The sequence below is a fragment of the Notolepis coatsorum genome (genome assembly GCF_963971535.1).
Source record: "Notolepis coatsorum genome assembly, chromosome: 17".
In the NCBI taxonomy this organism is placed as follows: Eukaryota; Metazoa; Chordata; class Actinopteri; order Aulopiformes; family Paralepididae; genus Notolepis; species Notolepis coatsorum.
In genome coordinates this window covers 36,265,199-36,292,586 of record NC_140181.1, presented here as the reverse complement: position 1 = coordinate 36,292,586, position 27,388 = coordinate 36,265,199, and the positions used below count along the sequence as shown (strand labels likewise).

Here is a 27,388-nt window from a genome sequence, read left to right as displayed (position 1 = left end):
GATATGGAATGAGCAGTGGGCAGTCACTTTACCATCATAGTAACTATATCATTACATACAAAGTAATTATAGGGAGCCAAAACATCCAGCATCTGGCTGAACTCACTGTACATCATCTTACATCATAATGTCAAAATGTCATAATGTTATATTGATCTATCCTACATTACGTGCAACCAGTGCATCTACTGTATCTGACGGCCCGTTCTGTGGAGCGGACTCGACAATTGAGAAACTATAGGAATTGTCCATTGGTTCTCCCAGTCCACGTGCCAATTTCTAGCATTTCCATTGGCTATAGTGACATACGTAGATATATGATAAATAGATAGATACAGATGTATCTATCTATTTATCATATATCTATGTCTGTCACTATAGCCATAGATATATGATAAATAGATAGATACAGCGGATTAGATAGATAGATACTGTACATCTAATCCGCTGCATCTATCTATTTATCATATATCTATGGCTATAGTGACCGACATAGATATATGATAAATAGATACATACATCTAATCCGCTGTATTAGATTCCGATACAATAAAGCGAGTCTTTATCACAAACGGATCCAAAGATATTTAATGTTTTGCTAAACATGTCTAGTGTTGCGCCCGGCTTTAGAGGATTAAAAGCCTAATTGTATTTTTTATTTAGTTAATGAATGTCTCATTGTAATTCTTATATACCTAATGTAGAGCGTCTTCTTGAAGCGGATTCAGCTTTTTTTGCTCCGATTTGATGTCAGTTTAATTGCATTGTTACTGTTCACATGTGTGGTACCGTCACAGTCATATATAAGTACAGATAAAGTTTGAATGACTTAGTGAACTGGTGTTTTAATTTCATACCACACTGCTTGTTTGCTATTTCAGCACCAGGCGCTGTCCACCGACTTTATTCATATTGAGCAAGCGCTACATTGCACCTCGCTGCCTATACCTGTTATTCACTCTCAACATGGATAAAACAAAGTATAATAAGCATTATTTAGGTGGTGGTAGTTTCTCTGTTTGGACATTATAGCTAACATATATAGCCTAGCCTATAATATCATATTCTCAAAATAATCTGACGGGCCAGATATGATTGCTGGCGGGCCAATTTCGGCCTGTGGGCCACCTATTGCAGACCACTGCTCTAGATCGTATAGAATTACTTTTTAGAATCATTTGATTTGGGAACCTGAGCTAACAGTTGTTTCTATAACTGTCTCTTGTGTTTGTTCCAGGGTGATTCTGGAGGCCCCCTGTCCTCCACGGGCCCCAGTGGGCGTGTGTTCCTGGCCGGGGTGGTGAGCTGGGGGGACGGCTGCGGTCGCAGGAACAAGCCTGGTATCTACACCCGGGTCACTAAATACAGAGCCTGGATCAAGGAGAAGACTGGGGTGTAGAGTCAAATGTCTGACTCCAGAGTGTTAGTACTCCAGAGTGTTAGTACTTCAGAGTGTTAGTACTCCAGAGTGTTGGTACTACAGAGTGTTAGTACTCCAGAGTGTTAGTACTCCAGAGTGTTAGTACTCCAGAGTGTTAGTACTTCAGAGTGTTAGTACTCCAGAGTGTTAGTACTTCAGAGTGTTAGTACTACAGAGTGTTAGTACTCCAGAGTGTTAGTACTCCAGATTGTTGGTACTAAAGAGCGTTAGTATTACAGAGTGTTAGTACTCCAGAGTGTTAGTACTACAGAGTGTTAGTACTCCAGAGTGTTAATACTCCAGAGTGTTAATACTCCAGAGTGTTAGTACTCCAGAGTGTTAGTACTTCAGGGTGCTGGTACTTCAGAGTGTTAGTACTTCAGGGTGCTGGTACTTCAGAGTGTTAGTATTCCAGGGTGCTGGTACTTCAGAGTGTTAGTACTGCAGAGTGTTAGTACTTCAGAGTGTTAGTACTCCAGAGTGTTAGTACTCCAGAGTGTTGGTACTCCAGAGTGTTAATACTCCAGAGTGTTAGTACTCCAGAGTGTTAGTACTTCAGGGTGCTGGTACTTCAGAGTGTTAGTACTCCAGAGTGTTAGTACTCCAGAGTGTTAGTACTATTTTTTTCCTCTCCAAGACCTCTCCAAGGCCTTTTTCTTATCCCCCCCTGCGGCCGTCTCAGTCTCCGTACCAGCCTCCTACAGCTGTCTGATTGCCGAGTGGATCCCCCAGCCTCTCATTGAAGTGGAACCTTCATTCCTCCCATTCCTCCCTGGAACCATTCGGCCGTTTTGACTAAAGACCTTTTCTTTTTGCAACAGAATCAACTCAACTTTCAACCGTAATATGGATCTAGTAAGCTGGGCATTTACAGCGATTGATCGCATATTCTCCACGAGAAAGCAGAATGCGGCGGATCCGCTCTGCCCACTCGGGAGCTATCAGGCGGGGTACACGATCGATACCTACGGCAAATGGAATGCAATATGTTTTTTTCCTCTGGAGATAAATGATGTTGAGGACGTATATCTACAAATTTTCATGTTGATCGGATTGGGCGCGGTCAGCAGTTGGATCTGGTACTGCTTTAATCTAATTCGGAGGAAGGTTGATCCTTTGGCTAGGATGAAAGCAAACCAGGTGGAACTGTACAAAAAGATCGTTGACCATAATACTCGCGATGTGATGAACAATTGAGCTCTAAGACCATGTTGGAGAGGAGCGAGATCTACCACACTGACGAACAATCGAGCCTGAAGGCTATTCTTGAGAGACTTGTTGCCAACCATGCAGATGAACAGTCGCGGTCTCAGGTCATTCTGGACATCATGAAGGAAATTAGGAACGTGAGATATGATTAATCCAAACTAAACTAAATTTTTGCAACATTTTGCAGCAATCTGACTCAGGCTACAAGCTTCATCCACCCCCCCCCCCCCCCCCCCCATCTCCGTCTGCTGTAAATCCAAGGACGAGGTCAAGACGGGAGTATGGAGTTCAGTGGAGCCGTGCCAGGAACGGAGCGTAGCTGTCTGGAGTAGATAAGATGGATGGCAGGCCCCCCCCCCCAATCCCTACCCAAACCCCCCCTCCTGTGTGTACGCCTGGCGATGTGCGCGAGCTGGAGGGGAGTAACCAAAGGCTGTCTCATCACCCATCACCTAAGCCAAAACTCCTCCCCTATGATGGCAACTGTAGTCATAATAACCTCCCCCTCCGGTACTAGCTGATGGCAACTGTAATAAGTCAAAACCGGAATCTCTTTCCGTCCTCCCTCCCACCCCACCAACCCCTCCCCTCTGGGTACTTCAGAGACACACAGACTCAAGGCTAGAGTAACATGTTTCAACAAATGTACATGTTGATATTAATTAAGGGTTGTGCCATTATTGCTATGCAAATGTATAATTGTGAATGATTTTCTGTAATGAGTTGTATGTGTTTGTTTCTTAAAGCATCCTTGACTTCCAAGGACAACGATGTAAATAAGTCATTGGCTTTTCGTTCCTCTCCTTGACAAAAGCAAATATGTGATGTAATGATCTGTATATGTTTTGTTGTCTAAAATAAATACCATACCAGAGTGTTAGTACTCCAGAGTGTTAGTACGAGTGTTAGTACTCCAGAGTGTTAATACTACAGAGTGTTAGTACTTCAGAGTGTTAGTACTCCAGAGTGTTAGTACTCCAGAGTGTTAGTACTCCACTCCAGAGTGTTAATACTACAGAGTGTTAGTACTCCAGAGTGTTAGTACTCCAGAGTGTTAGTACTCCAGAGTGTTAGTACTCCAAGGTGTTGGTACTCCAGGGCAGTCGTGGGAACAGTTTGTGTTGGTTCAGGGGGCTCACTGAACCCCCTAGTGGCCGTAGCCAAACAATGCATGTAAGGATTTTTTTTGTTTGTTTGTTTTTACAACACAGAATTAATAAATTATTGAAGTGTAAGGTTCTAACGTGTGATAATAAATACAAAATAAGAGTCGGCCTAATGGTGTGTTTCCATTGTTGTGACCAATAGCTAAATCAGTGATAGCTGGCTGACTCTGACCCAGCTTGCACCCAACGGATTGCATTGAAAGCCTTGTTTTGAAATAGCTTAATGGTGGATATTGGCAGCTTATTTACAGAAATGCCAACTTGGCCCAGATAGGAAACTCCTTCTGCCCCTGAAAGACCGGATAAAGACACGGATGAGAGATCAACTGAAAACACTGTGGCGACGCTAATTGAACTGAGCTAGCAACACTGCCCACACTTTTCTGGCAACACCAGAGCAAAATGTCTCAGTTTTGAGGAGGATTAGGAGCCGTCTCAGATCTACCATGGCTAAGGAAATATTCTCTATTCTAGCCATGACTGCGTCGAGGGTGTTCTGACTGCAAAACGGACACTGCAACATGTTTATTTTTAAAGCCCTTATTGGTCAACTTCCCTCTTACATCACAACACTGTTGGAATGGAATCTTGGAACCTATTCTACACATTCAAATGATTGATTCAAATGGTTCTTAGGGTTCATTGAGTTTGCTCTGAAGTAGGAAAGAAATATTTTTCCATTGATGCTTCCAACACCTGGAATACCCTTCAACTGACTCTGAAGCTGAAGGTTCTTCATTCTTTTGCTGCATTTAAAAGTACTGTATGAGCTCTGACCACTGTGTGTCGACTTGTAAATGTATTAGCTGATTTGTATTGTTTATTCTTATTTGTTGTGCCTATATGTATGAAATTGCTGTTTTGTAAGCTTGTCAGCACTGTAAATGAGGGTAGCCTTCTTCTGTACTAGAACTCACAAAATTGCTATTCAATATTCACTGGGAACTATTCGAATACTAATAATTAACATATGATTTTGTTTTTACATAATAGTGAATGTGACATAATCAAACAAGCGGGCTAGCTGGCTGCTGTTAGATATTTGCAATTTGCAGGAGGCTAACATTATTTCCAGGAACAAAAGCATTCATTCCAAAAGTTACATTGTTGGTGCTTGAAATGCCTGAGCTTCCACATTAACGAATGGTGTTATTATTAGTTTGAACGTGAGATAATCCAACAAGCGAGCTAGCTCACTGCTGTCATTGCTAACAGCTAACCCTAGTGGACCAGTCAAGCGTTTGTTCACATCACAAATGTAACAACATGGCAAATGTACTGTATAAAACGTTGCTACAATGTAACATCTCCAGCCCTCTTTCTGCATCTTTCTTTTCTGTTCTCCCAGTTGTTAACAGACTGTTAAGGTGCTCCCATAGTCGAGCGGACCGTATGCGGAGCGGACTCCACGGAGGTCCGCGCGGACTCAAAGTGGACTCCAAGTGCGAAGCTCCAATTTTCTAATGCGCGGACGTCTGCGCCGCTCACTTGGTGTCACACAAAATGCTGCTCTGCGTTTTGGTTGACATCGACCTGCATTTAATGTGACGCCGATCTGCATTTTACTCTGAACACTCGCTCCGGGCAAAGTGAGAGTAGGGCAGGATCATGGTTAAATGGGTAGGATTGGTCCGGTAAAACGTTGGCAGGTAGATGACGCAAAATTTTGTTTTACTATCGCTAATCGTCACCCATTCCAATTCATATACATTTGGACCATGTCTTTTTTCATCATCTGAAGAAACTTGAGATATTTGAATGGCTTTTCTAAATGAAGTGTGTAAAACTGCCAGTTTTATTTCGAAATATTGGAAACGGAGATAACAGACTTTATTTTGACATCGGATGACGACGACATGAAAAATTGTGTAAACTGGTGCGAGACATGTAGGAAATGGGTCCGCAGAGGTCCGCTCGACTATGAAAGCTCAAAGTGTCCGTGTGGACCTCCGTGGAGTCCGCTCCACGTACGGTCCGCTCGACTATGGGAGCACCTTTAAGGCTCCCGTATACTCGGAAACTGACACGGACGCGGATGCAGACACGCTGCGCACGCGGCTCTGATTATAGTCCTGTGTTTGGTGTCCGGAAGCGTCGCGTCGAGTGCTTTTGTTTTGACAGCTGGGCACATGCGCAGTCGGCACGCATATCCATGGAGCAATCCGCGCGGTTACAAAACTTGGCCTGCACGTGGACACGGATGCGAGGTCCGTGCGGAGAAGAGCGTTGACGGAAATTACGCAAATTACATCACGCGCACCAACGTGCATGTGCGGATTGCAGAGGGAAGTATATTCAGGCCATTATGCTACCTGGCTAGCTAGCGAGCTGTACCCAGCATGCCGCTCAGTGGTGTAACAGTTAATAGGGTCCCCTCTCAATACACCACACACAGTGTAGGTGCCTGTAAAAACAAGGGCAAATATATATTTTTGAGACAAAACAATATTTGCATAAACTATTCAATCTTGTATAATTTAATGACTATCCCTAGTATGGTCAGACTACTGCTTGGCCTTAATCCTGAAACCCACCTTACCCCTACCCATTTTGACAACCTAGGATGTTAGAGTAGACGACAGAGTACAGCAACTTGCAATGGGTCTACAAGATAGACTACACCACTAAGGCCATGTCCAGACTAAAACGATTTTGGTCGTATCAGGCAAAGTATTTGATCGTTTGCACCTTTCAGCCACACGGAACTGCGTTCTGGCAGCCTGAAGACGCTACTTTCTGATACCAGCTCCCAGAGTGCGCAATTCTGAAGACGCCCCCCATTGTGTCACCATCTTTACAAGCGATACGCGTCTTCTCCTGAACCGATGACGCGATAGCCCACCTCTCCCTTACCCCGCATGTGCAAACTCAGCCAAACATCACCAACCACCGTCGACAACAGATTGACATCTCCCTTACAGTGTTACAGAAGCTATTGAGCTTGATCGGGCTTTTACAGCTAAATGTACTTTTTCTGAAAACCCAGGTTGTAGCCAAGCACATACTGTTCCATTGCATACCCCTTCAGTTGATCATGACAAGTCCTCTCTTACCTTGACGAAGGTAAGTGAAGAAGTCCACTATCATCCCTGTATCTAAAAAATCCAAGCCTGCTTGCCTCAACGACTACCGCCCTGTAGCTCTCACCTCCATAGCCATGAAGTGCTTTGAGAAGCTAGTAAAGGGCTACATCTGCTCCTCCCTCCCCATCAACCTGGACCCCCTGCAATTTGCATACCGCCCCAACAGGTCCACGGAGGACGCCATAGCCCATGTGCTGCACACAGCAGCATCACACCTGGACAAGAGGCAGGGGAACTATGTGAGAATGCTATTCAGCTCAGCATTCAATACCATAGTCCCCTCCAAACTCATAGCCAAGCTCAGGGACCTGGGCTTGAACTATGACCTCTGCCAGTGGGTCTTGGACTTCCTGACGGGCAGACCCCAGGTGGTGAGAGCAGGCAACTGCACCTCCTCATCCATCACCCTCAACATAGGGGCCGCCCAGGGCTGTGTTCTGAGTCCCCTCCTCTACTCCCTGTACACACATGACTGTGTGGCTCAGCGGAACAACAACACAATCATCAAATTTGCTGACGACAGTAGTGGTGGGCCTGATCTCTGCAAACGACAAGAGGGCCTACCTGGAAGAGGTCAAGGTCCTGGCGGGATGGTGCCAGGAGAATAGCCTCTCCCTGAACGTCAGCAAAACAACGGAGATGATTGTGGACTTTAGGAGGTCGGGGGTCAGGGACTACAGCCCCCTCAGCATCGACGGGGCACCGGTTGAGAGAGTGAACAGTTTTAAGTACCTTGGAGCCCACATATCCGAGGACTTGACATGGACCACATACATTGACAGTGTTGTGAAGAAGGCACGACAATGCCTCTACTTCCTCAAGCGCCTAAGGAAGTTCCAAGTCAGTCAGAAGATCCTTAAGAACTTCTACTCATGTACAATAGAGAGCATCCTGACTGGCAATATCACCTCCTGGTTTGGGAATAGCACCGCACAAGACCGTAGCAGACTACAGAGAGTGGCACGTTCAGCCGAACGCACAATTGGAGGGGGGCTTCCCACTCTCCAGAACATTTACAACAAGCGGTGCAGGGGCAAGGCTAAGAGAATTATCAAGGACTCCAGCCACCCAAAAAACTGCCTCTTTGAACGGCTGCGGTCAGGCAAGCACAGAAAGACTCAGAAGAAGCTTCTATCCCCAGGCCATCAGGTTGCTCAACGAACAATAACACTATGCAATAACCATCAAATGCACTCACAACACACACATCCACATGCACACACTCACTTTAAACAAACAACACACTGCAGCACCCACTCTCCACAATTTAGAACACCTAAACACACTTTATATTTATTGGTAAAGGATTTGCACTACAACCCATACCTCAGTACACCTTACTGTAAATTGTACCTAAATTGTACCTCATCCCATTTCTGCTTTGCACTATATAGTATATTGTATATTAGTATATTGCATAGTATATTGTATATTGTATGGTAACTCAGTTACTTCTATTCTGCATTGAACATTGTACATAATGTATATACTGAACACTGCGTACGTGACTTCTATTTTTTACTTCTATTTTACATGCTATACTATTTTATTTCATACTTATCTTTTGTCTAGCACAGTCTCTGGAGCATAAGAGAAAGAAGCATTTTGTATAAAAGTATTCTGTACTTCTGTATGACAACTATTAAAGAAACTTGAACTTGAAACTTGAAAAAGCCTCCATAATTTAGTAAATAGTATCCCCATGGCATGGTGTTGAGCTGTAGCCAGCAAGCTATGCTATGCTAGCAACATTAGCTAAATAGCTAACCAACTAAATACAATAGACAGTGGTATCCTGAGGTAACGTTAAATACAGACAACGTTTGCTAGTCGAAAGGACTGGACACAGGTACAAGTTAAACATCAATCAATTACTTTATTACAACACAGGTAGTTTGAGCCGCGGTCTCTCTCTCTCTCCACTCCCGAACGTACGTTGCCGCGGTGTGTGTGTCTGGAAAACTAGGTCAGCTCAAAAGCACAAAACCGGACGGCACAACAACACTTCCGGTACCTCGAAAAGTACCTTGCGGAAACAAATCTAATCTACGAATTCCTATCTGGCTTCAGAACATCCCACTCCACTGACACATGCCTTCTCTATTTGAACGCCCACATCAAACAAGAGGTGGACGCGGGCAAATATTGCAGCATGGTCATGCTGGACCTCCAAAAGGCTTTCGACACTCCATTCAATCTGTTAATAAGATTTTCATTCAATCAATCACAGTGCAGATTGATTGATTGAATGAAAATGTTATTAACAGATTGCAGAATGGGTACAATACAGTACGGCTCAATACACACAATTGGGGATGCAGACCAGAGAAAGGCTTTTGTCTTGTTTACATCAGGGTCCCCCATTTTCAATTCATAATGAATTGTAAGTAAGGGTGCAACTTGCACCGTGCAATCCATTCTTTGTGGATCTAGCCCATATGTCTCTTAAACAGTACTGTATATTTGTATATCTGTATGTCATAAATGTTACAATGAATTGAAAATGGGGGACCCTGATGTAAACAAGACGAAAGTCTTTCTCTGGTCTGCAGCCCCTTAACCTCGGTCGCAGTTTTATCTCTGTGAGATAAAGCCTGGTAAAGAACTGCCGAAAGTGTCTATGGGGTAGAATTTCCGGTATGTACTTCCCCTGGAAGCTGCCTCCGAACGGACCAAACTTTTCCCGAATCCTGTCTGCAAACAAGCTAGTACGTCCCGGTCATGTAGTAAATTCTTCAGGCAAAGGCGTTGCAGTGGCTTAAACAAGGAAATATTGTGCACTTCACACGTTTCTATAATTGTTTTGTCGAAACCGGAAAGCCTGTACTTCCTGTACTTCCGTTTAGACATTTTAGGAGGCATATCTTTACCAGCCTACTTGATGCCTAACAGGCTTTTAGATGAGCTGTCCATTCAGCACCTGCCTTCATAGCTCACCTTGAAACATTTCCTACCCTCCCTTGCTGTACCATTATTGCTGTAGTTTTTAGACCTCCTTATGTATTATGTGTGTGTGTGCATTTGACTATTGACAACATGCCAATATTGACATGTAGGGTATCTGCTTACGGTGCTTACAGTGGGGAAAGGCTAGGGCTGTTCTTCAGGTTAGGGCTATAACATAGGGATTTTTATTAGCTTGGTCTTTTTAATTGTATAATAATACGTGTAATGCACTTGTGAATATAGGTCTCTCTGTTGTGATACGTTCAGCCATGGAGCGTTGAGCCAGTGTCTGTCAGGTTCACATCATGGAGCGTTGAGCCAGTGTCTGTCAGGTTCACATCATGGAGCGTTGAGCCAGTGTCTGTCAGGTTCACATGCACATGAATGTTACAATGTTCTTCGGGAGATTATATGAGTTTGCACATGTACTGTATCTCTAAAGTGATCTCAGCAGGGGCTGGTTCCCTCTATGTAACAGTGATCTTTTATTATTATTATTATTATTATTATAGAAGATACAAAAGACAACGTACAAAAAAACATTAGTCTCCGAAGAGAAAAGATACATTGCACTAGATTGTAGCTTTTGCTATTTTACATCTCCAGTCCCTTGTACATACAATATAAAACAATACAATAAAAACATACAATGTAAAACAATACAATAAAAACATACAATACCATATTAAAAGAAGACCCTGTCAATGAGCCTACTTACACCGAAGCCAGAGGCCCCAGTGGTTGATTCTCGTCATGCAACCCCCCCCTTAAGGGTGCTATTAGCGGGCGCAATCCATTATTTGTGAATTCGCCATTCAGTGTGTATATCTTCCCTTTCACGTTTGTACAGTGAATATACAGAATAATATTGTATCAGAATGACCTACTGTAGACGTGCTAGTTTAGAACATACTGATTGTGTGTGTGTTTCCGCCTAGTGATTGTGGTTGACATATCTGTGGTGCCAATACTAACGTTGAATACTAACATCGCTGCTTAAACGGTGAGTGTGTCAAGTGTAGTGGAGCCAGTGTTGGCACTTCTCTCTTCCTCTTTCAGTGCTGCTGCCTGTCCACTAGACTAGAGGACCCCTCCAACACCACTAATGTGTGGAAGAGCCATTGGCCACTCTACCACTGAGCTAAAAGGGACATTTCCACATTTGTGTGCTGTATATTCTGACAATTTGTACAAATAAAGATTGTTACCTGTTTTGCACCTGTTGTGTCTGTGTACTCTGGGAAACTACTACACACTTTTTTCTTTTTTAACGTCCAGGTGGATTTGGGTCCATTCTAAATGTCAGCTTTGTATGGGAAGCAGGAGAGACCAGCAGGTGAGATCAGGTGAGACCGGGACAATAAAAACACAGACACCAAGTTCTGACTTCTGTTGTCTTTATTAGTGGAATGGAATATACACCTCTGTGCTTTAAAGCTGTTTTCTCCTCCTCTCCTCTCCTCCATGTATCTCCTTGCCATCCTTCTCTTTCTTAAAGAGACATGACATCATTGTTGTCCGACTAACAAAACATTAAGGGATGTGACACTACTATCTGAAGAGGTGTGTATAGTTCTTATTTCATACTAATGTTACCCATTGTCCATGTTGCTTCCTGTACCTGTATGGAACACCTGTGTTTTAGAGTCAGTTCACTTTGGATTAAAATTCCAATTCGATATTTAATTAATTTGTTTGCAGGCATCCAGCTTTGGTACTATTGTCAGCCATTAGACCTGCCTTATATTTGATTAAAGAACATTGTGGATACTGGTTTAGCACAGTGTCATAGTCTTGTCAGGTGGTTCTCAAGGTTTTTAGTGTCAACACATTTGGTGAAACACACAGCATACTATTGGTTTAAAGAAACTCCCAAATTGTGCATCGTACCAAGAGACTGATGGCTCAGAAATAATCTAAACCACAGAACCCCATTAAACTCTACAGGTTACCTGCTGGCTTCTCACATCTGTATTCAGCTGTGAATGTAGTGTACTAACCCTAATCCACAACCTCAGAGACCCACAGCCTCAGATACCCACAACCCCAGAGACCCAAAACCCCAGAGACCCCCAACCCAAGAGACCCACAGCCTCAGATACCCACAACCCTAGATACCCACAACCCTAGATACCCACAACCCTAGATACCCACAACCCTAGATACCCACAACCCCAGAGACCCCCAACCCAAGAGACCCACAGCCTCAGAGACCCACAACCCAAGAGACCCACAGCCTCAGAGACCCACAGCCTCAGAGACCCACAACCTCAGAGACCCACAACCCAAGAGACCCACAGCCTCGGAGACCCACAACCTCAGAGACCCACAACCCCTTGTGAGGCTCAAAGCAGTAGTAGCCTACTACTTACTCTACACACCAGTTCAGATGGAGTGCACACATACTGTATGACATTTCAAACAGCTGTTCTCCCAGACAGGCATTTTTTAAGGCAATGTAAGGGGGACATTTTGCTATTGATAACAACCAATAGGATTTGAGCATCATACTTTAGTCACATGTCCAGCCCACATTGACTTCATCACTAATTGTCTATCCCCAGCCCCTCTGAAGACAACACTGACCACCCAAATTGCTTCAGTAATTTGCTTGTGTGTCATTGCCTTTACAGTACAACCATATAGTACAACTATGTACAAACATCTGAAAATGATTTAAACCCAAAGTGACTTGACAGTGATGTGGTCATTTCAGCTGTTCAGAACAGTGGTTCTCAAGGACCCCCACACTGACACACATTCGGCCACAACCCCGATTTGATACCATTTTGTCTCTGGACCCTCATTTGAGCAGGTCTGTGTTAGATATGATTTAGTCCAGAATTCCATTACAATCTGCAGGTCTATTGTTGTAGGCAGGGAGATGACAGTGGAGAGAAACCTTTGGTCAGAACAGTCATTCTTGTACATTCTCAATGAATAGTGACATTAAACTATCCCTCGTTATGCTGGGGAGCCCTGGTTGAGAACCACTGGTTTAGAACCACCATGTCACCACAGTAGAAACAAGCCCATAGACACTGGAACCTGATAAGAGTGCAGCTTAGAGAAGAAAAAAAAGCAAAAGAAACAAAAAATGGTATAGTCACAGCCACAGCAGAAGTCCCACATCATGCACTACAAATGTTGTCAAGTAGACACATGTTGTTATATTGCAATAAAAGTATCTTAAATGACTGGCTGCGAAAAAACATTCCTTGTGTTTCCTGACATTTTCCAAACAACGTCTTGGGGGCAGAGCAGCAGAGTAACACTAGTGTTGCACAGAGTAAACAGTGGGACTTCTACCATAGCTGCCTCAATAGAACATGATGCAGATGAAACTACATGATAGTATCCATCAGAGTGACATGATGTATGTTCTACTAAACCGCCTCTATCATATTATATGTTGTCAAGTCTCCTATCAACTCAGCTCAGCTCTCCCCCCTTTCTCTCTTCTCCCCTCCTCTTTATGCAGGAGAAAACAGGTAAAATACCTACAACGGTATCCATGCATATTTGTGACGCCTGACAATTCACAACCACACACACACTGTCAAACACGCACACACACACACACACACACACATTCATACTCACCCGCTTTGCATTCTGGCGAGGAACATGCCTGAATGATTTTTTTTATTATAATTTTTTTTATTTTATTATTTTGAATTGATAATTCTCTTTTTATAATCTGTTTTGTCTTGTTAATTTACACTTGGTGCAGAAGACGCTTCGTCGTCATCACTTGAAAACGTCGATATGGGGGGGATGATGCCATCAAAACAAACAACCAAAATCGAAAGAATAACAGGTCGTCATGCAAAACAACGGATGATGACAGGATTGTTTTTTTCCCCACTTCATCGTGTGTTTTTTCTCTCTCTTTTCTTTTTCCTCTGATATGGTTTTGTAAAATCCTAGTCAGTAGCTCTCTCTACTGTACCAGACTCAGGCCTGTCAGTAGCTCTCTCTACTGTACCAGACTCAGGCCTGTCAGCAGCTCTCTCTACTGTACCAGACTCAGGCCCGTCAGCAGCTCTCTCTACTGTACCAGACTCAGGCCCGGCAGCAGCTCTCTCTACTGTACCAGACTCAGGCCCGGCAGCAGCTCTCTCTACTGTACCAGACTCAGGCCCGTCAGTAGCTCTCTCTACTGTACCAGACTCAGGCCCGTCAGCAGCTCTCTCTACTGTACCAGACTCAGGCCTGTCAGTAGCTCTCTCTACTGTACCAGACTCAGGCCCGTCAGCAGCTCTCTCTACTGTACCAGACTCAGGCCCGGCAGTAGCTCTCTCTACTGTACCAGACTCAGGCCCGGCAGCAGCTCTCTCTACTGTACCAGACTCAGGCCCGTCAGCAGCTCTCTCTACTGTACCAGACTCAGGCCCGTCAGCAGCTCTCTCTACTGTACCAGACTCAGGCCCGTCAGCAGCTCTCTCTACTGTACCAGACTCAGGCCCGGCAGCAGCTCTCTCTACTGTACCAGACTCAGGCCCGTCAGTAGCTCTCTCTACTGTACCAGACTCAGGCCCGTCAGCAGCTCTCTCTACTGTACCAGACTCAGGCCTGTCAGTAGCTCTCTCTACTGTACCAGACTCAGGCCCGTCAGTAGCTCTCTCTACTGTACCAGACTCAGGCCCGTCAGTAGCTCTCTCTACTGTACCAGACTCTACTCTCTAGGCTCATGCACAGGGGACAGAAATCGGATTTTTTTTTATTTTGGGTCGAGGATTTGATGGAAGATGCAGGTGAAATTTATGATACAAAATATGTTACAGTATGTACGTCTGTCTCTCTCTCTCTCATTCACTCACTCTTATCGTCTCTTTTGAATGATACGGGTACAGCTTATAGCGCCGTGCGCACGCTCCCAAGTCTGTCTGTATGCACTCGTATGTGCGTATACGAGTGTAGTCTGATGTCAAATATATCCGTCTTACTTTTCAATATGACATGCGTTGAAAAAGAGCGATGAAAAGAAAGCCAATATGTTTATGACCCCTAACTGCACTCTCGTGTTTAAAAAAAATAATGTTTAGGAACAGTTCACTGCATTTAAGAAGCCTACCTGATTTCTCTCAAACTGGGAGTCGTTTCAGTCAGTCCTAAAAGTATTGGCAGCAGTGATTTGGTTTTTCAGATATTGGACGAAGAAATTGTTAGCATTCATTGGGAATGCTAATGGAAGTCAACGGGTCCCCTTAGAAATCAAATGTAGCACTTCCAAACAATGTCCTCACCAGTTCACAACATCATTAACTAAGGACTAAAACCAGACATAAACTAGACATAAACCCAAAACAGTGCTGTCACTGCTTTTAGGATGAACTGAAACAACTCCCAGATTGTGAGAATAAAAGATACAAAGTGAACTGTCCCTTTAAGAGTGTAGGTCCACGGCACAGCAGTTTTCTTCAAGGCTTTTGGGAAGCCGCACCCCTCATGGTTGAATCAGAACACAGTTTATACTCTCTCTCTCTCTCTCTGAAAAGATCGCATAACAATATAGTTTCTTAGTTGCTTCATATTCGTTCCCTGCAATAGTATTATGATCATTCTAAACACACATGATATTCATTATTATTTATGATCATTTGTAGTTGTGTAATGTTATGTTTCCTGCTTATTCTAACATTGCATATCTTGAAAAGGAAAAGGCTTTCGATTCCCTGCAGGAATTACTAATGACATATACTGTACTTCACTGAGCTTCACCATATCAGACCAGACCAGTAGATGTCAGATCAGAACAGACTAGTAGATACCAGATCAGACCAGACCAGTAGATACCAGATCTGAACAGACCAGTAGATACCATAGACATATATAAAGGCTAGATGACTGACCCGCGCTGCTGGCCATATTTTGTCTCAATCTACTGGTCTGTTCTAGCCCAGATCACTTCTGTCCACACTATTCAACCAGGAACAGATACAGTCCCAGAAGTAATATGGAACCAGGCCAGTCTAGTTACACAGTTTCAGTTCTGCTCATGCTAGCTCCATTGGACTGTAGCCCGTTTAGCTGTGTTCTGGTTGGTTCAGTTCGGCTCAGGTTGGTCTGAACACTTTAGTCCACTGAGTGTTTGTTGACTGAAGATCTGTCCCATCATCCCATTATTATGTGATTATGTGATTTCTGATCAAGTTGACAGATATTTGAGAGTGTGTTGTCTTTCCGAAAAATTATCTCGTCCACAGTGGACCGACGTTATTGTTCCAGGAATAGAACTCGGAGCTTAGCTCAATAGTAACAACAAACTGCACCAAACTCACTCCAGCCTAGAAAGGGGACCATGTGATATTATTGTCTCTCTGGCCTCTTCAAAGCCTTTGATGATTTCTTTCTCTGAGGAATTGTTTTGGTCCCACTGGGAATTGAACGTGCAACCTTTGTGTTTCAGGCATCATGTCATCAACCCTAAACCAGGTTGAGCCACAGTGGGATCATTCCATCACATTATAATCCACTCAGTCAACAGGGATCCAGGCCGTCACTCTACATTAAGAGTCGGTATGAAACAGTCCTGCCGTGTCATTTGAAGGGGAAATTCATTCCAGATCCTCTCTGTCGTCTGAGCTGTGTTATTATACCTGGTAGTATGGCTTATTATTGACCTGTGACCTGCTAAATATAGCACATGACAACCCAAATCCCACGACAACCTGATCTAAACAGCTTAACGAAGCTCATCACTTCCTTCTGAAAATACTGAACTCCAGTGAGGGGGGCGCCTACTGCTTCCTCCGTCAGACTAAGCGTGAATCTGCTCGTCTTTGTGTATTTACGTCTGATTTACAGGTTGGAACCACCAAGCCCTGGAACCAGGGCTCAGCTGTCTGAAGGTAAGTTGACCATTATTGTCCACTTGTGAGACGCCATTTATCTTCTAACCCTAACCCAACGCCAATTATATTCCTCTTCTCAGTCCTCAATCCATCTAAGTTCATCCATATCATGTGTAGATCAGAGCAACTTACTTAGTCACATGATATATTTTTAACTATGCCGTTTTTTATTGTTGACCAAGTGAACAGCTTCCCTCCTTTCTTTCTTTATTCATTCCTTTCCGGTCATTGTTTCTCCATCCATCCTACCTCTCCCTGTGTTTGCATGACCTGGGTTCAAAAGGTTAAAGGACACAGGTGTGTGTGGGGAGAGGGAGTGGGTGGGAGGGGGACATTCAGGGAACTCCTCAAAAAGTCTTTGTCAACATCAGGGGTTTATAAGGCTACCATCTTTTACTTTGTCTTGATTGAACTTGAACTCCATTCTGTGTCCATTTTGAGTTGGCCATTTTGTGTCATCCTCTTTTTTGTGAATCTCTTCTCAAAACAAATCCAGTTCCATCGAGGATGCAGAACGGTGACAGTAACGGCACACATCCTCAGTCTGTATTCATAGCTAGCAGCGCCCCCAGTTCGGGGGTCAAGGTCAGGGTTGGGGGTTAAAGTTCACGTGGGATTTGTGGGGTGTCATGGTGTGGATGGATGGGTGGGGTTCGGGGTTATAAGGAGGAGATCTTCACGGTGTCGTGTGTGTACGCGGTGGCGCGCGTGTTGCGTAGGATTCCTGGGATGGCGGGGGAGGGGGGCAGGCACTCGTCGGGGGTGTTGGCCGGCGGCGTGGGGATGCTGATAATAGCAGCGGTGAAGTCTGTCTCCCCGCAGTTCAGCTTCAAGTCCACTGTCCTGGCATTCAGACTGGACCTCCTGGAGGAGACCAGAGACACGTTAGGAGACACACACACACACACACACACACACACACACACACACACACACACACACACACACACACACACACACACACACACACACATGCTGTTTTCTAGAGTCAGAAATATTGATTACGATGGTGTAGACACATCTACCATAAGTGGTTCTAGCATTAGGGAGTCACTGAGTATAAATATCTAAACATTTAAAAATATACATGTTAGGAGACAGATACACACAAACATGCACACACACAACATTTAAAATCAATACTATCCAGGTATCGACTGAATTAAATCAATACTACCTAGTACTGAAAAATGCTGAGGCAAACAACAATAATAAAAAATGCTGTTTTCATAGCTAATCACTACCAACATTGCTGACTTCGCTGTGAGTACAGAACTAATGTTGCAGCGATGCACAGTTGTTTAACTTGGTTACTTGTCAAACATAAATTACTCTGCTCACTCCTTGTATTCACTAGGAATATTCTTGTTACAAAGATCCCCTCAATTTTATATTACAATTTATCTATAAGTCTTGACAGACACAACCATTCCACCAGACATGCTTCAGCACGAGGTTTTACACTTCCAAAAGTGAGGTCGAATGCAATGAAGCGAACTGTCATGTTCCGTGGTATGCAGGAATGGAACTCTCTTCCCAGACATGTTAAGCAGGAGAATAGTAAATGTCGTTTCAAAGTCGTGGTAAAACAACATTTTCAACCAAAGAAATTGACATTCCCTAATAGATAGTGTGTACGTAAATGAAAATGTATGTGTCTGATAAAGAGATAGGTATATATAGATGAAAAGGCATGTGTCTGATAGAGATATATTATTAAAAGATTGTATAATTGGCTGATATGAACATAGATAATGTATGTAAAAGCTAAATAGTATATTATGCTGTATTGTATTATGAATTAATTATGCGTAGGTATTATTGTATTGTATTATGAATTCATAAGGCGTATATATTGTTGTATTGTATTATGAATTTGATTGGGGTTTTTATTGTTGTTTTAATTGTCTGTATGACATGTGAATGTTGTGAGTGTATAAAGTCTGTAACTGTATTTTACGTGTTATGGACCCCAGGAAGAATAGCCCCAGCACTGCTGTGGCTAATGGGGATCCAAATAAACTAAAAAAAAAACGAATTGACAAATCAATATCAAGCTCTTTGGCTACACGTTGCCTGGGAACAGGAAAACCGTCCCTCACTAGTAAGTATTTGAAGTTCCTGCACAATGTATTGAAAAAAGTACTTTTATGCAGTGCATCTCAACTTTGACAAAACAATTTGGGAACGTTGTACTTTTACTCAGCTACATTTATCAGTTAATACTAGTTACTTTGAAGAAAAATATTTTGCATAGAAAACATGGCAAAAATATATGTAAACAGCATTTTTTATTATTGTTGTTTGCCTCAGCATTTTTCAGTGTCCTAAATATTATAAATACATCGCTTCTGACAGGCATTTTCCCAGACGCATTCAAAACAGCCGTCGTAAGACCCTTACTAAAGAAGAACCCAAACTAGACAGTAATGTACTCAACCAACTATAGGCCGATATCCAACCTCCCATTCATCAGCAAGATACTTGAAAAAATTGTCTCAATACAAATAAACTCCTTTCTCAAAGAAAACAACATCATGGAGGAATTTCAATCAGGCTTCAGAACGCACCATAGCACTGAAACTGCTCTTACTAAAATAATTAGTGACCTCAGAATAAACTCTGATGCAAATAAAGTCAAAATTGTTGTCCTATTAGATATAGGCGTAGCTTTTGACACGATCGACCATGATATACTAATAAATCGTCTAGAAAAGTGAGTTGGTCTTTCTGACTATGTATGTACTGGTTCAGAACATATATCAAAGGGAGAAAATATTACGTCAGGCTTGGAGATCATTCTTCTGAGAAACATGACACCTACTTCGGAGTTCCACAGGGGAGCTGCCTTGGTCCATTATTATTCTCACTATACATGCTCACACTTGGAGACATCATAAGAAAACACAATGTATAGTTTCTATTCATAGTTACGCAGATGACACACAATTGTACATCTCCGCTGAACCAAATGATCACACAGCTATTAACTCCATTTCCGCCTGTCTCTTAGCAATAAACAAATGGATGACAAACAACTTCCTAAAATTAAATTAGGACAAAACTGAAATCCTACTAGTCTAGGTCCTATAACAAAAAGATAAATATTACAGAGAATATGGGGCAACTCCTTGGATCAAACCCGAAGTTACAAGTCTTGGTGTTATAATAGACTCAGACCTAAGCTTTAAATCATACATCAACAAGGTGACAAAAACATAATTTTTCCACCTTAGAAGCATAGCTAAGGTACGGCCATTTATAAATCAAAAAGACGCTGAAAAACTGATCCATGGCTTTATCTCAAGCCGACTTGACTACTGTAATGCACTCCTCACCGGCCTCTCAAAGAAAACCACAGAATGACTCCAACTCGTTCAAAACTCGGCAGCTAGGCTACTAACTAGAACCAAGAGGAGAGACCACATCAGTCCAGTATTAGCTAACCTACACTGGCTTCCGGTAACATTTAGAATCGATTTCAAGGTCCTCCTCCTTATATACAAAGCACTAAATGGAACAGGACCAAGCTATATTGCAAATTCTCTAGTCTTCTAGAACATTGCGAGCATCTACTGGTCTATTGAAGGTTCCAAACCACAGCCTAAAGAGAATCGGGGATGCAGCCTTTCCAAACTATGCACCAAAGTTATGGAACACACTACCTATGGACATTAGGGAAGCTATGTCTCTTAATATTTCTATAAATAAGCTAAAAACTTACCTCTTCACCTGTTATGTATTACGTTCACATGGTGGAGGGATACTTACTGTCTGTGGTGCATATTCACATTGTGGTAGTAGTGTGTTGTCACTAATGGGTGGTTTGATTGACACACTGTTTTCTTTCTGTTGTCTTTTTCCTTGTGGTTAAAATGGCCGCTTTTGTAATTATCACAGGTGTGGTGATGAGGCACCACGCCCTACAAGAGCAGAGTGCAGGCTGCAGATCTCAGTTCTTGTTCTCTTGCAGCTGTCGCTCGTCACCAGTTCTCCAGAGGCCTAACCTGAAGACCTCATTTTGTGCTCACTGCTTCACTGTCTATTTTTGGCTTGTTCTTCCTTTTGCCTTTGTGCATTCCTTTTGTTATAGAAGGAGTCTGGATCACCCAGCTCCCCATCTTTTTGTTCTCTAAATTAGTTGCTGTTGTAGTGACTGTACATAATTCACACAGAACTGTTGTTGGGAATAGTAGTTCCCCCCGGACGATATTGTGTGTGGCACTTCCTGCCACGGCCATTCATTCTATCTATCAACTCGATTACGTTGACATGTTGTTATGTTGCTCAATAATAAAGGGATTAGGTTCAACTTCGATACACCGCCTCCGACTCCTTTATCTCAGCGCTACACTGTGCGAATAAATAGTTATTTTTGATAACTCCTGTCTTGTCCTGTGTCCACCACTTTACGTTCAAGGCCTAAACGAGCCATATTTTAGGAGTGAACGTAACATGGGGGCTCTAGTCCGGTCTTCCATGTACGGTTAACATGGAGGCTTTAGTCCAGTCTTCCATATGCTGTTTACATGGGAGCTGCAGTGTTTTATTTTTCCATGTGCTGTTAACATGGGAGCTTCAATGTGTCTTTTTTTTCTCCATGTGCTAGTAACATGAGCCGGTCTTCAAACAGGTGAGTATGCTCTTAATTTATCATTTGATTTGACTACTTGTATGCTGTTAAAATATTTAGTTTAGTGGACACCACAAGTAGGTAATTTCATTGTTTTCTGGTTGTTGTTAGCTTCCTGTGTACCACTTAACCCTGTGGCAGTCATTGAAGGGATTTGTACCATATACTTGTTCTTGTACTATACCATATACTTGACGGGTCTATGGTCGATATGATCTTTGGCTGGTAGCAGGTGTGGTTGAAGAACGCTAGGTCTACAGTGCATTAGCTTTCAGTATAGGTAGGTTAGTGGGCCTAGCAGTCCTTAATTGACTGCAGTGTAGATGTTAGAAGCTATTTGTGGTCATATCAGATTGTAAGGAGCACCTGTTTGAATTTGTTTGTTGTTGCTTGAGTGTAACACAAGAGGTTTTGCCTCATTTTGTTTGTTACTGAAGAGCATTTGTTCCAGTATTTTGGGATACATTTATATATATATATATATATATATATATATATATATATATATATATATATATATATATATATATATATGACTCCACAAGGTTGGTCTTGTGGCTGGTTCATCTCAGTGAGGCAGTGAGCACAAATTAGCTCTTCAAGTGAGACTCTGGAGAGCTGTGACGAGAACCGAGAGGCAGCTGTGACGAGAGCTTGTTCTTCCTTTTGCCTTTGTGCATTCCTTTTGTTATTGAACTAGGGAGTCTGGAGCACCCAGCTCCCCATATTTTTGTTCTCTAAATTAGTTGCTGTGCGAATAAATAGTTATTTTTGGTAACTCCTGTGTCCACCACTTTACGTTCAAGGCCTAAACGAGCCATATTTTAGGATTGAACGTAACACCATAGCCTTTTAATACACTCCGCTGTTGATTGTAATGTAGCACTATTTTACTCTGTCCATTCTATTTTATTGCACTGCACTGTTGCATAATTTTACTATCTACTCTATTCTACTATTTTATTGCACTGTAATATTTTACTCTGTCTATTACTTTTTATTACAGGTTCAAAACGGTCAGGTATTAAACTGTGTGTATCAAACAAGAAGACTGTCAGGCTTTAAAACTGTGTAGGACTCTGAGAGGGAGGTTTGCCCTGAGTGGGAGGTTCGAAGGGTCAAAGTGGGTATCAAACAGGAGGGAAGACTGTCAAGTTTTAAACTGTGGATACCAAACAGAGAAGGTAAAGACGACTTTAAACTGTTAACCCTTTCACTACCACACTACAGAAGGTTAACCCTTTACTATCACACTACATACGGTTAACAGTCTGTAGTGTAGTGTGATAGTAAATGGTTAACCTTCTGTAGTGTGGTAGTGAAAGGGTTAACCCGCTGTCGTGTGGCAGTGAAAGGGTTAACCTTTGTTACAATCTGCCTGCCCCTGCACTCCCCTCCCTGCCTTTCCAGAGACTCCAGAGACTCATGCTGTTATGGATAGTATTGTCTGAGGACCCAATCACGAAACAGAACGAGGAGAGACAGGCAGACGAGTGGAACAAGACGTGAAGCCAGGGGTGAAGTGTAAAAATTGTCTTTACTTCAAAAAGGGTAGCAACCAAAACAAAGAATCTCATAAACGAGAGCAGGTACAAAAACAAACAGAGGAACCACAGCAGAGCTGGTAGGGGAAGGCACAACTAATCTACAAAATAAACACTAATAAAACGAGACTGTAAAAACGAAAACAAAGATGATAATACAAACTGAAAAACTAGACTTACTGAAAAAAGGGAGACAAGGAACGAATGACAGCGCAAGGACGAGGGTAACAGCAAGGACATGATACTCAGGAAACATCAAGACAGGGATCTCCAACAATGAACCGACAATGGAGGACAGGAAACACACAGCATATATAGACAGACTAATTAAGACATGGGACACAGGAGGGCTAATTACCAACGAGGCACACATGGGGAGAAACACAAGACCAAACACTCTGGGGAAATAAACAGGGAAACAAACAAAACTAACCACACAAGAAAAGACTGAACACTAGACAGAGTAAACAACCACCATACAAGGGACAAATAAAACAATTAACAAGGGAACAAGACTAAAGATACCACAAGGTTAAAACACATGGGAGACAACACAAAGGCCAGGAATAAAAGTCTGTGCAAAGGTGGGGGCTGTTGAGGAGGAGAGGAACGTCTGTGCAGGAGGAGAGGAGAAGGTCCCAGGGACAGGCGAACCCTCACAGTACCCCCCCCCCCCCTCCAGGGACGGCTCCCAGACGTCAAAAGGGACCGTCCGGGAACGGGCAGGACAGGGGGCCGGGAGCCAGGGAAGGGGAACACAGGGAGAGTCTGGGGGAAAAAGTCAGGACGGACAAGGCCGGGACGAGCGACACCGGGGCAGGGGGGCGGCGACAGAAACACAGGAGGGGCACAGGAGAAACAGGGCAGAGGAACGGGGCCGGAGAGGGGGCTGGAGAGGGGAGAACGGGGCACGGGATCAGGAGGACCGGAGACGGGGACAGAGGCCAGGAGAGGGGGGCTCGAAACGGGTACAAAGGGCCGATGAGGGGGTCGAGGGGAACTGGAAGCAGGGACAGAGGGCCGACGAGGGGGTCAAGGGCAAAGGGGCGAGGGTGACAGGCCCGGAGCAGGACCCCGGACGGGGGACCCACCACGCGCCGGACTAGGGACCGGACGCAGAACCCCGGACGGGGTTCCCTGCAGCCGAAGACCACGGCGTAGAACACGGCGTATATCACGGCGTAGACCACGGCGTAGACCACGGCGTCGGACTGGACCAGACGAGGAGCCGGGACCAGATGAGGAGCCAGGACCAGATGAGGAGCCGGGAGCAGACGAGGAGCCGGGACCAGATGAGTAGCCAGGACCAGACGACAAGCCGGGACCAGATGACGAGCCGGGACCAGATGAGGAGCCGGGACCAGATGAGGAGCCGGGACCAGACGACGAGCCGGGACCAGACGAGAAGCCGGAGGCAAGCGACTTCCCGGGGACAGGAGCAGGAGCACGACCCGGACCAGACGTCAGGACCTCCCCGGGAGCTGGAGGAGGAACAGGGGCAGCAAGAGCCGCTCTAGCAGGGGCTAAACTGGCAGTAGAGACCGTGTTAGCTACCTGGCTAGTGCTAGCAGCAGGGGTTCTAGCAGACGAGACTGAGGTGCTAGTAGCAGGGGCTCTAGAAGACAGGACTAAGAGGCTAGCAGCAGGGGCTCTAGCAGACAAGACTGAAACGCTATTAGCAAGGGCCCTAGCGGACAGGACTAAGAGGCTAGCAGCAGGGGCTCTAGCGGACGAGACTGAGGTGCTAGCAGCAGGGGCTCTAGCAGACAAGACTAAGAGGCTAGCAGCAGGGGCTCTAGCGGATGAGACTGAGGTGCTAGCAGCAGGGGCTCTAGCAGACGAGACTGAGGTGTTAGTCGGAGTAACACGGAAATAACCCATCCTGATAACTGAAGGGGCAGTTCCAGCCGGTGAGTTAACGCTGGCTGGAGGGCCAGACAAAGGAACCGAGACCAGATAAACTGGGGCCATAGGGAACGAGCCAGCCGACGGGGCAGTCCTAGCCGTTGAGGCCTGGTTAGCTGCAGAGGCTAAGCCATCAGACGGGGCTGTACTAGCTGTTGAGGCCTGGTTAGCAGCAGGGGCTAAGCTATCAGACGGGGCCGCACTAGCTGTTGAGGCCTGGCCAGCAGCAGGGGCTAAGCTAGCAGACAGGGCTAAGGTGCTAGCAGTAGCTATGCTAACAACTGGGGCCATGCTGGCAGTAGGAGCTAACAGGGTAGCTGTCGAAGCTACAAGGGCTAGGCTAACCACAGGGGCAGGGTTAGCTATCGGGCTAGTGCGAACTGCGGGGCCTACGCTAGCCTTCCTAGATTTTCTAGCTCTCCGTGACTTGGTAGCAGTAGGAGCTAACGGGGTAGCTGTCGAAGCTACAAGGGCTAGGCTAACCACAGGGGCAGGGATAGCTATAGGGCTTGTGCTAGCTGCCTGAGCTACGCTAGCAGTAGAGGCCATGCTGGTGGTAGAGACCTTACCAGCAGTAGAGACTTGGCTCGAGACTGGAACTGGGAATAGACACTTGATCCAGTGTCTGCCATACTCCTCCAGCTGTGGGGCCAGCTCAGGGTGCCACTCCCTGAGAGAGTAGAGCAGACATAAAACCTCCTTCCTCTCCTCCAAGGAGGAGGAAGGTAAATTCCCCAGTCTGAATGCTTCCAAGGCGCTCAAAGCCTCCCTCGTTCTGTTCGCTGGGTCCAAACATGGTCGGTTCATTCTGTTATGGATAGTGTTGTCTGAGGACCCAATCGCGGAACAGAACGAGGAGAGAACAGGCAGACGAGTGGAACGAGACGTGAAGCCAGGGGTGAAGTGTAAAAATTGTCTTTACTTCAAAAAGGGTAGCAACCAAAACAAAGAATCTCATAAACGAGAGCAGGTACAAAAACAAACAGAGGAACCACAGCAGAGCTGGTAGGGGAAGGCACAACTAATCTACAAAATAAACACTAATAAAACGAGACTGTAAAAACGAAAACAAAGATGATAATACAAACTGAAAAACTAGACTTACTGAAAAAAGGGAGACAAGGAACGAATGACAGCGCAAGGACGAGGGTAACAGCAAGGACAGGATACTCAGGAAACATCAAGACAGGGATCTCCAACAATGAACCGACAATGGAGGACAGGAAACACACAGCATATATAGACAGACTAATTAAGACATGGGACACAGGAGGGCTAATTACCAACGAGGCACACATGGGGAGAAACACAAGACCAAACACTCTGGGGAAATAAACAGGGAAACAAACAAAACTAACCACACAAGAAAAGACTGAGCACTAGACAGAGTAAACAACCACCATACAAGGGACAAATAAAACAATTAACAAGGGAACAAGACTAAAGATACCACAAGGTTAAAACACATGGGAGACAACACAAAGGCCAGGAATAAAAGTCTGTGCAAAGGTGGGGGCTGTTGAGGAGGAGAGGAAAGTCTGTGCAAGGGTGGGGGCTGTTGAGGAGAGGAGAAGGTCCCAGGGACAGGCGAACCCTCACACATGCACTGCCCTATACCCCCACCTACTGGACAACTGCCCCTATTTGCTGTGATCCTCTACCTGGGTCTTGTATTTTCTGTGATCTTTAGTGTACTCTCTGTCATGTTGTCAATCCCTATGTATCTGTTACCTGCTGTGTTCCCTTGTCTGGTCTAGTGTTATGTCTCCAGTGTGTGTGTGTGTATTTGTTATCAGTCCTGTCTGCGTGAATATTAAAGGCAACCAACTTGTGTTCGGCTTTTCTCTGATTGGCCGCGACCCCCCGCCCCCACGCGCAAGCAAGCGGCAGCCCCTCCCACGTCCCAAATAAAACCCAAGGAGCTAGCGGCAGCGCGGGCAACCAACTTGTGTACCACTACCAACCAACTTAAGCTGCTGTACCAACCAACTTGTGTTCAGCTGCGGTAGCAGTGGAGCGCTGCTGACTGATTATTATGTTTCGCGTTTTTAACAACCAACTACCAGATTCACTCGTCACTGTACATCACCTCTGTCTCTGAAGTATAAACAAAGCCCATACAGTTATGAAATGCGCTGAACTAGAAAGCGTAACGTTATTATGTTTCGCGTTTTTAACAACCAACTACCAGATTCACTCGTCACTGTACATCACTTCAGCTCCAGCAGCAGCAGCGGCCGCGCTCCGTTGAAGCCCTTCAATGACAGAGCTCTCATATTATGCGAATGCATAAACTATATCTTAAATTATGGCTATGTGTCTAATATGGCTGTCGCTTATCAATGACTTCGCGACAGCCATATTAGACACATCGCCATAATTTAAGATATAGTTTATGCATTCGCAAATATGAGAGCTCTGTCATTGAAGTGGGTGGTGGCAGCATTACTAACAGTAGCAATTTTTATTGTTTTGTCATGACCAAACATAATCCCAACATAGATAGGAGGTGTACTGTATGTCAAATGTCGGTCATCATCGCCATAATTTAAGATATAGTTTATGCATTCGCAAATATGAGAGCTCTGTCATTGAAGTGGGTGGTGGCAGCATTACTAACAGTAG

At 44.4% G+C, this 27,388-nt stretch overlaps 2 protein-coding genes across 2 annotated transcripts in view; one reads left to right on the top strand and one right to left on the bottom strand.

Annotated features, from left to right (window-relative positions):
* The window catches only part of LOC311243589 (suppressor of tumorigenicity 14 protein homolog), a 60,033-nt gene extending 58,397 nt beyond the window's left edge, over positions 1 to 1,636 (top strand). Inside the window, exon 19 of the mRNA XM_084332875.1 lies at positions 1,238 to 1,636. Coding sequence (XP_084189001.1) covers positions 1,238 to 1,399 — 162 coding nt within the window. The 3' untranslated portion in view covers positions 1,400 to 1,636. The remainder of the gene's footprint in view (positions 1 to 1,237) is intronic.
* A 15,704-nt stretch (positions 1,637 to 17,340) lies between these two features.
* The window catches only part of kcnd1 (potassium voltage-gated channel, Shal-related subfamily, member 1), a gene marked incomplete at both ends in the record, with an annotated part of 240,342 nt that continues 230,294 nt past the window's right edge, over positions 17,341 to 27,388 (bottom strand). The window contains one exon of the mRNA XM_084333253.1: positions 17,341 to 17,545. Within this exon, the coding sequence (XP_084189379.1) occupies positions 17,341 to 17,545 (205 nt within the window). The remainder of the gene's footprint in view (positions 17,546 to 27,388) is intronic.